Below are 14,431 nucleotides of genomic sequence, written 5' to 3'. Positions count from 1 at the left end.
AACCATTTTCACAAAACAAACGCTATAATTTTCCCTTGGCAAAGCTCTTATGACAAACATTCCAGTTTCACTACAGTCAAATTCTTTCAGATTTGTAACAGCATAGATTTAGGATTTGCTGAGTTGGGCTGAAAAGAGAGATGAGATTTTGAAATGGCCTCCGTGTTGTTGATTGTCTTTTGACTGCATACACTTTAGTTACCCTGCCAGATTGAGAACAAAAGTAGACTTTTCTCTCATACAGTATGTGGCTCCCATTAGATGCTGCATCGCAGGCTACTTTAGTTGGCTTTGGGCCATAGTCATAGACTGTCACTGTGAAGACTTATGTCTAAATTAAACAGACAAGTATTTAATGGGCTCATGTTTCAATGAGGGTAATGTCCATGCAACATATAACCCTCAAAGGACCCCTGGTCCATGCTTTGATTCACGGTAACTTCCGACCTGATGTCCCTCACGTATGAGGAAAGGATCTATCATCTCCGTAATGACCTAAGAGGCAAGTCAATCTTTTTGCATTAGCAGGACACAGATGGCATGGCTTAAATAACCCAATCATCTCAGCCCATGGAGGTCAAGCCGTCATAAATCAAACAGGAGCACTGCTCACACCCTTGAGGGATTGTAGTAAGGTTTCAACAGTTGATGTATTAGAACATGCTTTTACTCTCTTGGATCTGATGCTAAGAACAGCTCACGAGAGGCCTTCAGACACCTACTCTTTCAATTATTATTTTTTATAGTTAGTCCATTCTTTAGCTTGGGTTATGTCCTTGTAAATTGATTGTGTTTTCTTAGTAAAATAGTCTGTTCTTTTGCTCAGTAAATGTAGGCTATACAGTGCATTCAGAAAGTATTCAGAACCCTTGACTTTTTCCACATTTTGTTACGTTACAGCCTTATTCTAAAATTGATTAAATTGTTGTTTTTCCTCATCAATCTACACACAGAACACCATAATGACAAAGCAAAACAGGTTTTTAAAAATGTTTGCAAATTTATATTTAAAAAAACAACTGAAATATCACATTTACATAAGTATTCAGACCCTTTAATCAGTACTTTGTGGAAGCACCTTTGGCAGCGATAACAGCCTCAAGTCTTATTGGGTATGACGCTACAAGATTGGCACATCTGTATTTGGGGAGTTTCTCCCATTCTTCTCTGCATATCCTCTCAAGCTCTGTCAGGTTGGATGGGGAGCGTTGCTGCACAGCTATTTTCAGGTCTCTCCAGAGATGTTCAATCGGGTTCAAGTCCGGGCTCTGGCTGCGTTGCCTTGGCTGTGTGCTTAGGGTCTTTGTCCTGTTGGAAGGTGAACCTTAGCTCTGGAGCAGGTTTTCATCAATGATCTCTCTGTACTTTGCTCCGTTCATCTTTCCCTCGATCCTGACTAGTCTCCTAGTCCCTGGCCCTGAAAAACATCCCCACAGCATGATGTTGCCCCCACCATGCTTCACCGTAGGGATGGTGCCAGGTTTCCTCCAAACGTGACGCTTGGCATTCAGGCCAAAGAGTTCAATCTTGGTTTCATCAGACCAGAGAGTTTTGTTTCTCCTTTAGGCGCCTTTTGGCAAAAAAAGGCTTCCGTCTGGCCACTCTACCATAAAGGTAGATCTGTCCCCAGATCTGTGCCTCGACACAATCCAGTCTCCGAGCTCTACGGACAATTCGTTCGACCTCATGGCTTGGTTTTTGCTATGACATGAACTGTGAACTGTGGGATCTTATATAGACAGATGTGTGACTTTCCAAATCATGTCCAATCAATTGAATTTACCACACGTGGACTCCAATCCAGTTGTAGAAATATCTCAAGGATGATCAATGGAAACAGGATGCACCTGAGCTAAATTTCTAGTCTCATAGCAAAGGTTCTGATTACTTATGTAAATAAGGTATCCGTTTTTCATTTTTAAACATTTGCAAGAATTTCTAAAAACCTGTTTTCGCTTTGTCATTATGGGGTATTGTGTGTAGATTGATGAGGATATAAAAAAATAAAATAAAAATTTAGAATAAGGCTGTACCGTAACAAAATGTGGAAAATGAGATCTGAATACTTTCCCGAATGCACTGTATATCCTTAATAATGTATTTGTTCTCATGTACTCTCACAGTTCACACACAGTCCATCCAGCAGCATGGTGGCTAGTCTTTATTTTTCAGTCTTCCTATTAAATAAATAAATAAATAATCAACTCCTTTATTCACTAGTTCCCTAAAATATATCTGTATGCAGTCAAGTTACGTCGATATTACTAAAGGTGTCCCGTATGGGTAGAGTTTTGGGACCTGTCCTCTTTACTATTTATATAAATAATATTAGTCTATCTGCAAAAACCTGTAATATTCATCTGTATGCAGATGACACTGTTATGTACGCCATTGCCCCTGACCAGGCTATGTTGGAGCTGCAATCTGATTTTCACTGTTAAAATGTTTAAATATGAGACACCAAACCCGTTCACAGGGATGGTTAACTCTCGAGGTTCCACTAGTACTTACCGATCTAGGTAAATCCGCCTTCAGTTTTAGTGCCCCCATTTTTGTAATAGCCTACAAAACTCCCTACAGCTTGACTCTCTGGTGTCTCTACGGCAGTTTAGGACTTTAATGTTGAATGAATTTAATGAGAATTGCAACTGTTTGGACTGATTGCAAATAACAGTATTTGTGGTGTTTGAAGCTGTAGTGTTGATTCTGTAATTTATAGATTATTTTATTTTTATTGATCATTTTGAATTTGTTATATTGTTGTCCTCAGTGCACCATTGTAAATGAGACCCTGGTCTCAATTGGTTCACCTGAATAACTAAAAGTAAAATAAAAAAAGAGTTACCTTTGAGGTTGTTCTTGATTGATTAGCAGAATTTCACTGAGACGTTGTCTCCCGGACATGGACATCAGGTTCGGATTTGCTCACTTAAAGATGCACTCCGGGATCTTAAGCACAACAAATTTGTAACATATTGCACTAATTGGATTCATAATATATCACACGAATTGATACATTCGTATGACATCATACAATGTTTCATTATATTTACATATCACACAATTGGATGACATAGTACACAAAAAACGGGGACCCCTTTTGGCTCGTGAGCACCACTTTCAAAACTACAAAAGCTCTGGAGTGCATATTTAAGCAGTTAAATTTCAAACAGGCAGTAATGTGAATTTCAGCCCCAAGTACAACTGAAGCAACAGGGGGATATAGCTACTGTAAGATAGTCAGATTCCTCAGCTGCTGTCTTCAGCAGAATAAGAAAGACTTACTGAGGAACTTACTTAGGACATCATTGAGGGAAAATAAATACATTAATCTCAAGAAGTGGGTGAAGAAAAATATGTAATTTTTTGGTTTGTGGTCCTTAATTTCCATGTCCTTTGAAGGTGATTATGATGACTGACTATGTCATGATCCCTGGTGTCTGATCCGTAGCACACTCCATTCCCCCCAGAAGGAATAACATTGAACAGGGATGTAGCCGAGACCTTGACGTTATTGCTGTTCGCACGCCTCGGACTGCTGCGGATGGCGGGGTGTGTGTGAAAGGTCATGAGATCTTTACCCCGAAAAAAGCGAGGATCTTGGATTAATGGCGTGTCATAATAACTTAACCCGTATCACCATTGACCTTTCTCCTCACAACGCCGCCTTGATAGATGTACTTCATTACCCATTTGAAAAGTCTAAAATTGAATCCCTCCCCTTCTTCGTGGCAGGTTCATCAATGATTGATCAGCCTCAATGTAGTCGGAGAGAAAGGGCTGGTGCATTGAAATGACCCCTTGTCATGCTAATTGGAGGCACCAGAGCAGTGCCAGCGGCAGGTCTTTGCAACGACACTAGTGGGTAGGCAAAATAGAGCTGGTAAAAGTGTTTAGACGTTTGGTTTGTTTGGGTCGGTTGTGTGTCCCAAAGAGATGTGCTAACATTTCATGCAGCATGTAAGTTAACCCTCCTGTCACTGAAGAGAAAGGAACACAATTTAGTCATCAGGCAGCCCGCATGCGTCACCAAAAAGCAACGAAATGTGACATAATGTAGGAGACATTTCCTCCCTTGTAGAGGCTTAACAGGACTCTTGTTGAGTTTAGGAGTGACAGGAGGGTTAACGGATATGACGTTGGGGCATCAGTACTACAGTGGGGTGGGGGAACCAGGAGGGCTGCAGGTTGGACGCTTTGGATGCCTGCATCTTGTACACCGTTGTCTTTTTGTGGTATTTATTAGCTGTAATTGATGTTGATGTCTACTCTGAATTAGGCATTGCAATCAAGCCCTGGTCCTCGCAGGAAAGGGGGGTATGGCTCTTCACAGCGATCGGGAGGCATTTTCTAATGACTTATTCATATCAATGAGCTTTTAATATTGTGTGCGCTCATCATTTGGCGGAGATACACAGGCACCCCTCCCACCTCCTGTCAACTCTCACAGGCAGCTGGTGGAAGGAAGGGGGAGTGGAGCAATGCTCTCCATTCATATCAAGTCCTAAAGATGCCCACAGCGGGTGGCCTGTGTTTGCACAATTTTATTTCAAGTAAGGAATAAACACACTCTCAGCTGCACTTGATTAATCATGGCTCCTCCATTCCTCTGCACATATTTATCAGTGGGCTGGGAGACAGAGTGCTGTGCAGCCAGGCAGGATGCTGTGTTTGAAACATGGGTGTTAATCCCTCAGCAAGTGAAAGAGGACAAAACTGTCTAAAGCATCTCAATGAGGATGTTTACCTTTTGTTTTCATGTGGATTGGAGGATTATACATAATTAATTGGACCCCCTGCGCGGAAACACTGTCCAACACATTATGCAAGCACACACATACTGTACGCACACTGCAACACGCACTCAAGCAAGCAAGCAAGCACCCACGCACGCACATTTAATATACTCACTCTTACACACTTATCCATCCTCCAAAATCATTTAGTCCTGCAGCGGTAAGGTCATTGTAACCTAATTGAGGTTAATTTAAAGACTGTTGTGTTTTTATAGGAGACACGTGCACCATGGCAGATTACAACAAGCTGAAGAGTATGCTGCTGGATATGCAGCCTAAAGGCCTGAATGGCAGGGACAAGAACATTAAGAGAGACATGGACCAGAAGAGAGCCCTGGTGGACACCATGTTTAAGTACCTGGACGTGGACGGGGATGGCCGTCTGTGCAGTGGCGAGCTGGAACAGGTGGGTTCTTCTCTGGGGTGAGAATTGGATTAAGGTGGGCATCAGAGCCACACTAACTGGTGTTAATTGGATGCATCTCCATCCATGGGTGATCTACTTCTACTAGCCCTATGCCAGAAGGTGCTTGGGTTGGGGTGTAGGGTTTGAGCATAGCCTGAAGGTAGAGAGGCACACTTCCTCTTGCTGCTCCGTAGGCAAGCACCATGGTGTTGTAGTGGATGTGAGCTTCGAATGGAAGCCAGTGGAGTGTGCGGGGGAGTGGGGAGACATGGGAGAACTTGGGAATGTATTAAAGCCCTGTTTAGGTTTGTGATCCTTTTTTAGAAGGTAGATAGAAGTGTTTAGTTGCACTGTTATGAGAAATAGCTGTCATGTTTTATTAGCTTACAGAACAGGTTGCTAAATGACATCACTCTTTGTCTCATGAAACTAAAATAAAATACTTTGTCTGCGTCCCAAATGGCACCCTATTCGCTATATAATTGTACACTACTTTTAAATCTATATATGGAATAGGGTGCCATTTGGGACGGAGAATTTGCACCTTTCTACTTTGAGGAGAACGGACCGACGTGAAATAAATGAAGAACTATTTCTCACATCTCAGCAGTTTATAAGATTTGATTAAAGATCTGATCAAATCATGGTTGGCAATTATTAATTTGACACGCAGCCAAGAAATCTTTAAAGAGACATTTAAAACATTTTAAGGGAGTAAATAGGGAGATATCCATCCAAGATCAGAGAAATCAAAGAAATAGAAATTAGATGTCACTAAATGTCATAATCAGTTATATCTATAAAGCATACTGGCTCTACGCGTTGGGTGTCCCTCCCTCTATACATGTACAGAATGGGGCCAGTCTCACCAGAAGCATAGTTTGCACCTGTACTTTTTCCAAAGGGAATTAAATATAGGATAGAACAAGGCTAAAATAAAGGTTAAGAGAAGGTGTAAGACAGTTTAAGTGAATGAAGGAAGACAGTTGTTATCTGTACTGTATCTGACTTGGTACTATGGTTTATATCCATATAACGAGAATGTCAATCATAGAATTGGATACAGTCATTACAATTCTATGGTTTCTATCCTCCTGTCCAGATCTCTATGAAGGAGCACCTAGAAGACAGTTTGCTGGAGTGCACCATGCAGGACCTGCTCCGCTACGATGACTACAACAACGACGGACACCTCACTTTGCACGAGTTCTACACCGCTTTTCGTAAGTCCAGCTTTAAATCCCCACCTCCTTCTCAGTCTTTCTCTCTCTCTCTCTCTCTCTCTCTCTCTCTCTCTCTCTCAGCCCATCCCATCAGAATAAGACCGGATCAGACCAGATAAACCTGACTCAGGCTGCGCTGCAAACCAGTAATCCTGCAATCCTCTGCCCTGTTTGCCAGGCCAGGCCTCATTATGGGCCTCTGAGCTGTGAGCCGTGGCTGAGAGCACCTGGTCATCAGGCCTAATAAAGCCTAATCACACAGCCAATATGGCAGACTGGATTTTGGGCTGGAACAGAGGATGACAGAGCAACCTCTATCACTGGGGTTGCTTTACCTCTGAAAGGACATCTCTACACCACCAATCCCCACCACTCTCCACCATACATTTCAGCCAGTGTGATTAGAAACAAAATATGCGACCTGAGCACCAAAATGGACATCCCAGACCGATATGGCCAGTCCATCCAATTGGACAAAGCCGATAAATCAGGCCATTAGCAATAGGCGGCGTGGCACCATTTTGAAGGCTTTCACAATCGGGGCAAAAACACAGGTCCATTAAGCCTCAACAGTCATTAACCATAGTAATGACTGGGTTTTAGTGGAATCATTGTTGTCATTATATAGTTACTTTCCTTTTAGCATCCAGATGGGCTGTGAGAATGGCTGGCGGTGGGTCTGTTTTGAGGAAGGTGTAAGGGGTTTAACAGGGAGGTGAAGGAGAGGGTTGGGACTAATAAAACATGTGATTGATCAGACATTGTTCAAGGTTAACTGTTGTGCTGCATAAGACTAAAACAAGGAGTGGGAATGTTTTATTAAGAGGAGGCTCATCTTGCTTTATGGCTTATGTGCTATGGATGGATGTTTCTGAGATGAGTTGTTCTCCCTTGGGAGAGGGAAATTAAGTTGAGATGCCAGGAAGCTCAGGTGTTTCTACACAAGCTCTCCCTGTAGATACCATGCTTGGTAGATACACTGGGCAGCAAAACTCAATGTTAAGCCCCGTTCTGCAGATGCTGTTGTGTAGAGAGAGTGTTCTGTTCCATAGCAGGCAGACAAGTTCCATTCCAAAGCTTGGAGTTCAGTTTGGCTCTAGACTCCCCCTTCAGGATGTGATAGTATTTGCAGTGATCTACTAAGGCATCTGACAGTTCAGCACAGCGTTGTTGTTTCCTTTTTTTCTCTCTCCAACATCTTCTTGCTTTAGCCTTTGCCCTGGTCTTTCAGGAGGGCTTTGCATAAATACCCCCTTCCTTTCATGCTATAAATGTACCGCTATAATCACAGTCAGAAAAATATCTACTTGAATCTTTGCCTAATGAATATTTAACTAAATGTTGGAAAGTAGTATTCATGACTAATGATGAAAAGTTGGGAGAGCTCAACTCAGCCAAAGGAAGAAGAGACCTCTTGTTCTTCACAAAGCAGAATAAGTAATGGCCATTGAATAACGCACATCTCTGCTGCAGTGCCTATGGAGGTGCTGAGATAAATGTATAATGACTCTTAGATGTGCTCTGTGTGTGCCCTACCCACTGGGCACAGACGTAAATTCAACGTCTATTCCACGTTGTTTCAACGTAATTTCGTTGAAAAGACATGGAAACAACAGTGATTCAACCAGTGTGTTCCCAGTGGGTAGAGTGTAGTATTTATCAATTCCATTACCCCATGTGAAGGTAGATCATGCTAGAGAATGGCTGGTACACGTGTGCTGTTATCAGAGTGAACCGATACATTAACCTCATGGACCACATGTGTTTTAACCATTGAAGCAGATGCTTGTCCAGACTTGCAAATACATATTGTGGTAGTACTCCCTTTAACATTGTAAACCTTTTCTACTGCAGGAGGGATGCTCTGTAGTGCCCCAGGGGAGTAGAAAAGAGGCATCCATATGGGACGGAGTGGAGAGGATAAGGGAAAGAAGAGGGGGAGAGGAGATAATGCAATACGAGGGAGGAGGGGGAATGCTGGAGTTAGAGGCATTGTACCCAGAGCTCCCTTCGCTGGGAGTCTATTTGTTTTTCATGACTGCTGTTAATAGTGGAATTATAAGGACATGGCGAGCTGCGCTGGCGGGCACCGTCAGCAGATCTGTTTAATTAATCAAGTGGCTGAAGAAACAGAGTGTGGTGGCGGAGAGGGGTCGGGAGGGGTCGGGGGGGGGGTAAGGAGGGAAAGGAAGAAAGAGGGAAAGAAGGGAAGACAAGTGTAATTGGCTAGGAAAAGGGGGCTGTGTGTTTGTGTGTGTGTGTGTGTGTGTGCGTGTGCATGCGTGCGTGTGGTGGAATGTGCTGAGGGGCAGGGTTTGCAGTGGAGGGACCGTGTGTGTAGGTCAGGAAGAGCGGCACGCGCCAGTCCCCTGTCTGCCTGTGATGCATATCCTCCACAGGTGGAGATTACACAGGCCATCAGAAGGGTATTCTTATCACAAGGAGATCACAGCTTTTCAAGGGATGCAAATTACTACATTAGCAAAGGCATAGTCAATTAAACCCACTCATCGAAAGACAAAGCTTCTGTCCGTCACCGTAAAGCTGCCGCAGCACTTTTTTCATGGTTTTCTGACTTTCCCAGTAAGTGAAAAACAGCATAAATGTAGATTATAAACTGCCACTGTGGACAACCTCAATCCTATCTTTATGACATTGTCCAATAAAAAACCCACCCATGAAGTTGGAGCCTGCAGTGAGTGGTGAAATATCCCTAGTTAAGCACATAGGAGAGAGTGACTTTAGATAACTGTACTAAAGGTCTATTCCACCTGTCTCCCTCTCAGGTTGGCTCCTCTCCTCCAGCTCCTCTCTGTTCCACATTGGTGTTTTATTTGAAGGCTCATTAGATGACTCCATGGCCTTCACGGCTAATTGCCAATACCGTATTTGTATGGTTTCCGGCACATTCATTGTGTCAGCTGTGTGCTGGGATAATTACATTCTGTCAGCTTGCTGTGCTAGCCCTTAATAACCATCTCTGTCCCTGAGTGTGACAGAAACAGAGGATGTCCTGTCACCACATCTCTTCCTCCACACATCCACCCTTTTATCGTTTCCCTGGGCAGGCACTTAAAAACGGCCAACGGTCAGACGGTGAACGGCAAGAAGCCAGAGGATTCCTCTGTTCTGCAGAACGCCGTGAGACAAGCAAAGCGAGTCTCCATGGCAACTGTAGGTGCCTCTGATCTTGGAATAATCTATTTTGTGAGACATTTACAATGCAGCCATCTCCCTATAGAGAGGAGAGAAGAGAAGAGAAGAGGAGGACAGTTAAGAAGGAAAGTGTTTACGCTCATGAAGTTGTCTGATACACTGAGCACAGGTACAATGTGTGTCTGGATGAAGAAGCAAAATATCTCCATACAGGGAGCCTTGAAGAGGGCTTCAATAAATATAAAATGTCAAATAAGAAATATGAGCCAACATCTTCAACATTGTGAAATACCACAGGGTTTTTTCTTTGTACAATAGAAACATCCAAGCATATGTCAAATGATATTGCAGAGCAGTATAATGCTAATAAAATCCATATCCCTGTTAGGCTGGCAGAATCTTTATCCACTTGTTTACACAGACAGTGATATAAATCTATAAATGGGATGAAAAAGAAGCGCATTAGTGTTACAGCAGATGCCTGTCAGCCTGTAACCAATTAAAGGGAAATGTTGGAAACTCATTGTTTGCCAGCCAAAAGAATTGTGAAATAAAACGACTTCCGCGGAGTTAACAGAAAGGATGTTTGGCTTTCTTTTCTTCTACATGAGAATTTACTGTTAATTTAAAGTCTTAATAATATCCAATCCAAACTCCAATCCTTGAGTTTGAATAGAAGACACTCTTAGCCGGGGGAAATGTAAAACAAGATATGATAGAAGAACACTTGTAAGTTAATGTAATACTCTAATATTTCCTATCTCCATAATTATGAGTCAGTTGATCATTTAAAAGGTGAACTTTCGCTGGAGAGCCGTTGTGCTACCAGTCATCTAATATCTATGATAATTACCAGGGGATAATCCTCCCATCTCTCGTTGTCTTTCATTTAAACTATTTTAATTGTACCCCTTTAATAGTTATTCTCTAATTTAGCGGAGAGATGCGTATCCTCGTGTCCTGGGAATGGCACGGCCTGACCTCTAACCTCTGAACACCCAGACTCCACCACTCCTCCGTCCTCCTCACCGTCTCGTTTTTCCACCATCAAATTGTGCTAGCAGTCCTCAGGCTCCGGCACACCATTATTCACACACAGAGGCCCCCCGGCTGTTAGTGGCACAGCATGTGGTCTTCATTTATCTCTCCCTCAAACTCTCGCTCCAGCAAGGAAATAATTCATTATCATGCCTCCATTGATTCACTCCTTTTGTGAGCTTCGATGCTCCCTCTGCAACTTCAAACAAGTGTGTATGTGTCCCCCAGCCCCCCTCCACTGGAGAATGGAGTCCGTCCCAGAGAAAATTTTCCTCTGATCAGCCCAAACGGTTGTGGAGAGCTGGGCCCCAAATAAACATAAAAACAGCTTAGAAAAAACATATTTTGAAAGAGTGTGATAACAAAGCCTACAACAAAGATAGAGTATGTGTGTTCATTGTACTTGTACAGTGGCTTGCGAAAGTATTCACCCCCCTTGGCATTTTTCCTATTTTGTTGCCTTATAACGTGGAATTAAAATGGATTTTTGGGGGGTTTGTATCATTTGATCTACACAACATGCCTACCACTTTGAAGATGCAAAATAAAATAAAATTGTGAAGCAAACAAGAAATAAGACAAAAAAACTGAAAACTTGAGCGTGCACAACTATTCACCCCCCCAAAGTCAATACTTTGTAGAGCCACCTTTTGCAGCAATTACAGCTGCAAGTCTCTTGGGGTATGTCTCTATAAGCTTGACACATCTAGCCACTGGGATTTTGGCCCATTCTTCAAGGCAAAACTGCTCCAGCTCCTTCAAGTTGAATGGGTTCCGCTGGTGTACAGCAATCTTTAAGTCATACCACAGATACTCAATTGGATTGAGGTCTGGGCTTTGACTAGGCCATTCCAAGACATTTAAATGTGTCCCCTTAAACCACTCGAGTGTTGCTTTAGCAGTATACTTAGGGTCATTGTCCTGCTGGAAGGTGAACCTCCGTCCCAGTCTTAAGTCTCTGGAAGACTGAAACAGGTTTCCCTCAAGAATTTCCCTGTATTTAGCGCCATCCATCATTCCTTCAATTCTGACCAGTTTCCCAGTCCCTGCCGATGAAAAACATCCCCACAGCATGATGCTGCCACAACCATGCTTCACTATGGGGATGGTGGTCCTCTGTAGCTCAGCTGGTAGAGCACGGCGCTTGTAACGCCAAGATAGTGGGTTTGATCCCCGGGACCACCCATACACAAAAATGTATGCACGCACGACTGTAAGTCGCTTTGGATAAAAGCGTCTGCTAAATGGCATATTACATATTATATTATGGTGTTCTCGGTATGATGAGAGGTGTTGGGTTTGCGCCAGACATAGCGTTTTCCTTGATAGCCAAAAAGCTCCATTTAAGTCTTATCTGACTAGAGTACCTTCTTCCATATGTTAGGGGAACGTGTTTGCTTATTTTTTTCTTTAAGCAGTGGCTTTTTTCTGGCCATTCTTCCGTAAAGCCCAGCTCTGTGGAGTGTACGGTCGGCAGGTAGCTTAGTGGTTAAGAGCGTTGTGCCAGTAAACGAAAGGTCGCTGGTTCTAATCCCCGAGCCAACTAGGTGAAAAGTCTGTCGATGTGCCCTTGAGCGAGGCACTTAACCCTAATTGCTCCTGTAAGTTGCTCTGGATAAGAGCGTCTGCTAAATGACTAAAATGTAAATGTACGGCTTAAAGTGGTCCTATGGACAGATCAATCTCCGCTTTGCAGCTCCTTCAGGGGTCTCTTTGTTGCCTCTCTGATTAATGCCCTCCTTGCTTGGGCCGTGAGTTTTGGGGGGTGGCCCTCTCTTGGCAGGTTTGTTGTGGTTCCATTTTCTTTCCATTTTTTAATAATGGATTTAATGGTGCTCCGTGGGATTTTCAAAGTTTCATGTGATAGATCATGTGACACTTAGATTTGTGACACTTAGATTTTCTATGGCTAGGCCACTCCAGGACCTAAATGTGCTTCTTCTTGAGCCACTCCTTTGTTGCCTTGGCCGTGTTTTTTGGGTCATTGTCATGCTGGAATACCCATCCACGACCCATTTTCAATGCCCTGGCTGAGGGAAGGAGGTTCTCACCCAAGATTTGACGGTACATGGCCCCGTCCATCGTCCCTTTGATGTGGTGAAGTTGTCCTGTCCCCTTAGCAGAAAAACACCCCCAAAGCATAATGTTTCCACCTCCATGTTTGACGGTGGGGATGGTGTTCTTGGGGTCATAGGCAGCATTCCTCCTCCTCCAAACACGGCAAGTTGAGTTGATGCCGAAGAGCTCGATTTTGATCTCATCTGACCCCAACACTTTCACCCAGTTCTCCTCTGAATCATTCAGATGTTCATTGGCAAACTTCAGACGGCCCTGTATATGTGCTTTCTTGAGCAGGGGGACCTTGCGGGCGCTGCAGGATTTCAGTCCTTCACGGCGTAGTGTGTTACCAATTGTTTTCTTGGTGACTATGGTCCCAGCTGCCTTGAGATCATTGACAAGATCCTCCCGTGTAGTTCTGGGCTGATTCCTCACCGTTCTCATGATCATTGCAACTCCACGAGGTGAGATCTTGCAGGGAGCCCCAGGCCGAGGGAGATTGACAGTTATTTTGTGTTTCTTCCATTTGCGAATAATCGCACCAACTGTTGTCACTTTCTCACCAAGCTGCTTGGCGATGGTCTTGTAGCCCATTCCAGCCTTGTGTAGGTCTACAACAGGGTTCTTCAATTCCGGTCCTGGAGGGCCGAAACACCTCTGTTTTTCATCCTCTCCTTCTAATCAGGGGCTAATTCAGACCTGGGACACCAGGTGAGTGCAATTAACTACCAGATAGAAATTAAAAACAGAAGTGTTTCGGCCCTCCAGGACCGGAATTGAAGAACCCTGGTCTACAATCTTGTCCCTGACATCCTTGGAGAGCTCTTTGGTCTTGGCCATGGTGGAGAGTTTGGAATCTGATTGATTGATTGCTTCTGTGGACAGGTGTCTTTTATACAGGTAACAAGCTGAGATTAAGAGCACTCCCTTTAAGAGTGTGCTCCTAATCTCAGCTCGTTACCTGTATAAAAGACAGCTGGGAGCCAGAAATCTTTCTGATTGAGAGGAGGTCAAATACTTATTTCCCTCATTAAAATGCAAATCAATTTATAACATTTTTGACATGTGTTTTTCTGGATTTTGTTGTTGTTATTCTGTCTCTCACTGTTCAAATAAACCTACCGTTAAAATTATAGACTGATCATTTCTTTGTCAGTGGGCAAACGTACAAAATCAGCAGGGGATCAAATACTTTTGTATGTACATATTACCTTGACTAACATTGACAGGTACCCCCTGTATATATCCTCGTTACTGATATTTTATTGTTGCTCTTTAATTATTTTGTATTTATTTATTGTTTACTTCAGTTTATTTAGTAAACATTTATTTATTTATTAAGACTGCATTGTTGGTTAAGGGCTTGTAAGTAAGCATTTTACTGTAAGGTCTACACATGTTGTATTCGGCGCATGTGACAAATACAATTTGATTTAATTTAACAGGATGGAGGTAATGGGACAAAAGATGGTTTCTGCTGCCATTAGCCAGCAGCCTACATAGCTTGTCCTATCCACATGTCCATAGGCCTACTGTAGCTCTCTCTCTCCCAGCTGCACGTTGTTCCGTTTCCCAGGTCTACAGAACTAAACAGTGTATCGATCAGCCTTAGACCTGCACAACGCACCGGTAATCTGCTGGAAACAACACTGATCTGTCTATGCCTGTGTCCCAAATGGCATCCTGTTCCCTTTATAGTGCACTACTTTTGACTAGAGCCGTATGGGTCGTGATCAATAGTAGTACATTATATA

General features: G+C 43.2%; 1 protein-coding gene across 1 annotated transcript in view; it reads left to right on the top strand.

Moving 5' to 3' along the window:
- The window catches only part of LOC121574008 (follistatin-related protein 4), a 210,186-nt gene that overhangs the window by 149,746 nt on the left and 46,009 nt on the right, over positions 1–14,431 (top strand). Inside the window, exons 5-6 of the mRNA XM_041886511.2 lie at positions 5,012–5,202; positions 6,305–6,425. Coding sequence (XP_041742445.2) covers positions 5,012–5,202; positions 6,305–6,425 — 312 coding nt within the window. The remainder of the gene's footprint in view (positions 1–5,011; positions 5,203–6,304; positions 6,426–14,431) is intronic.

Source organism: Coregonus clupeaformis, chromosome 9 (genome assembly GCF_020615455.1).
Source record: "Coregonus clupeaformis isolate EN_2021a chromosome 9, ASM2061545v1, whole genome shotgun sequence".
In the NCBI taxonomy this organism is placed as follows: Eukaryota; Metazoa; Chordata; class Actinopteri; order Salmoniformes; family Salmonidae; genus Coregonus; species Coregonus clupeaformis.
Note: the sequence above shows the minus strand (reverse complement) of the source record. Positions and strands in the feature narration are given on the sequence as shown.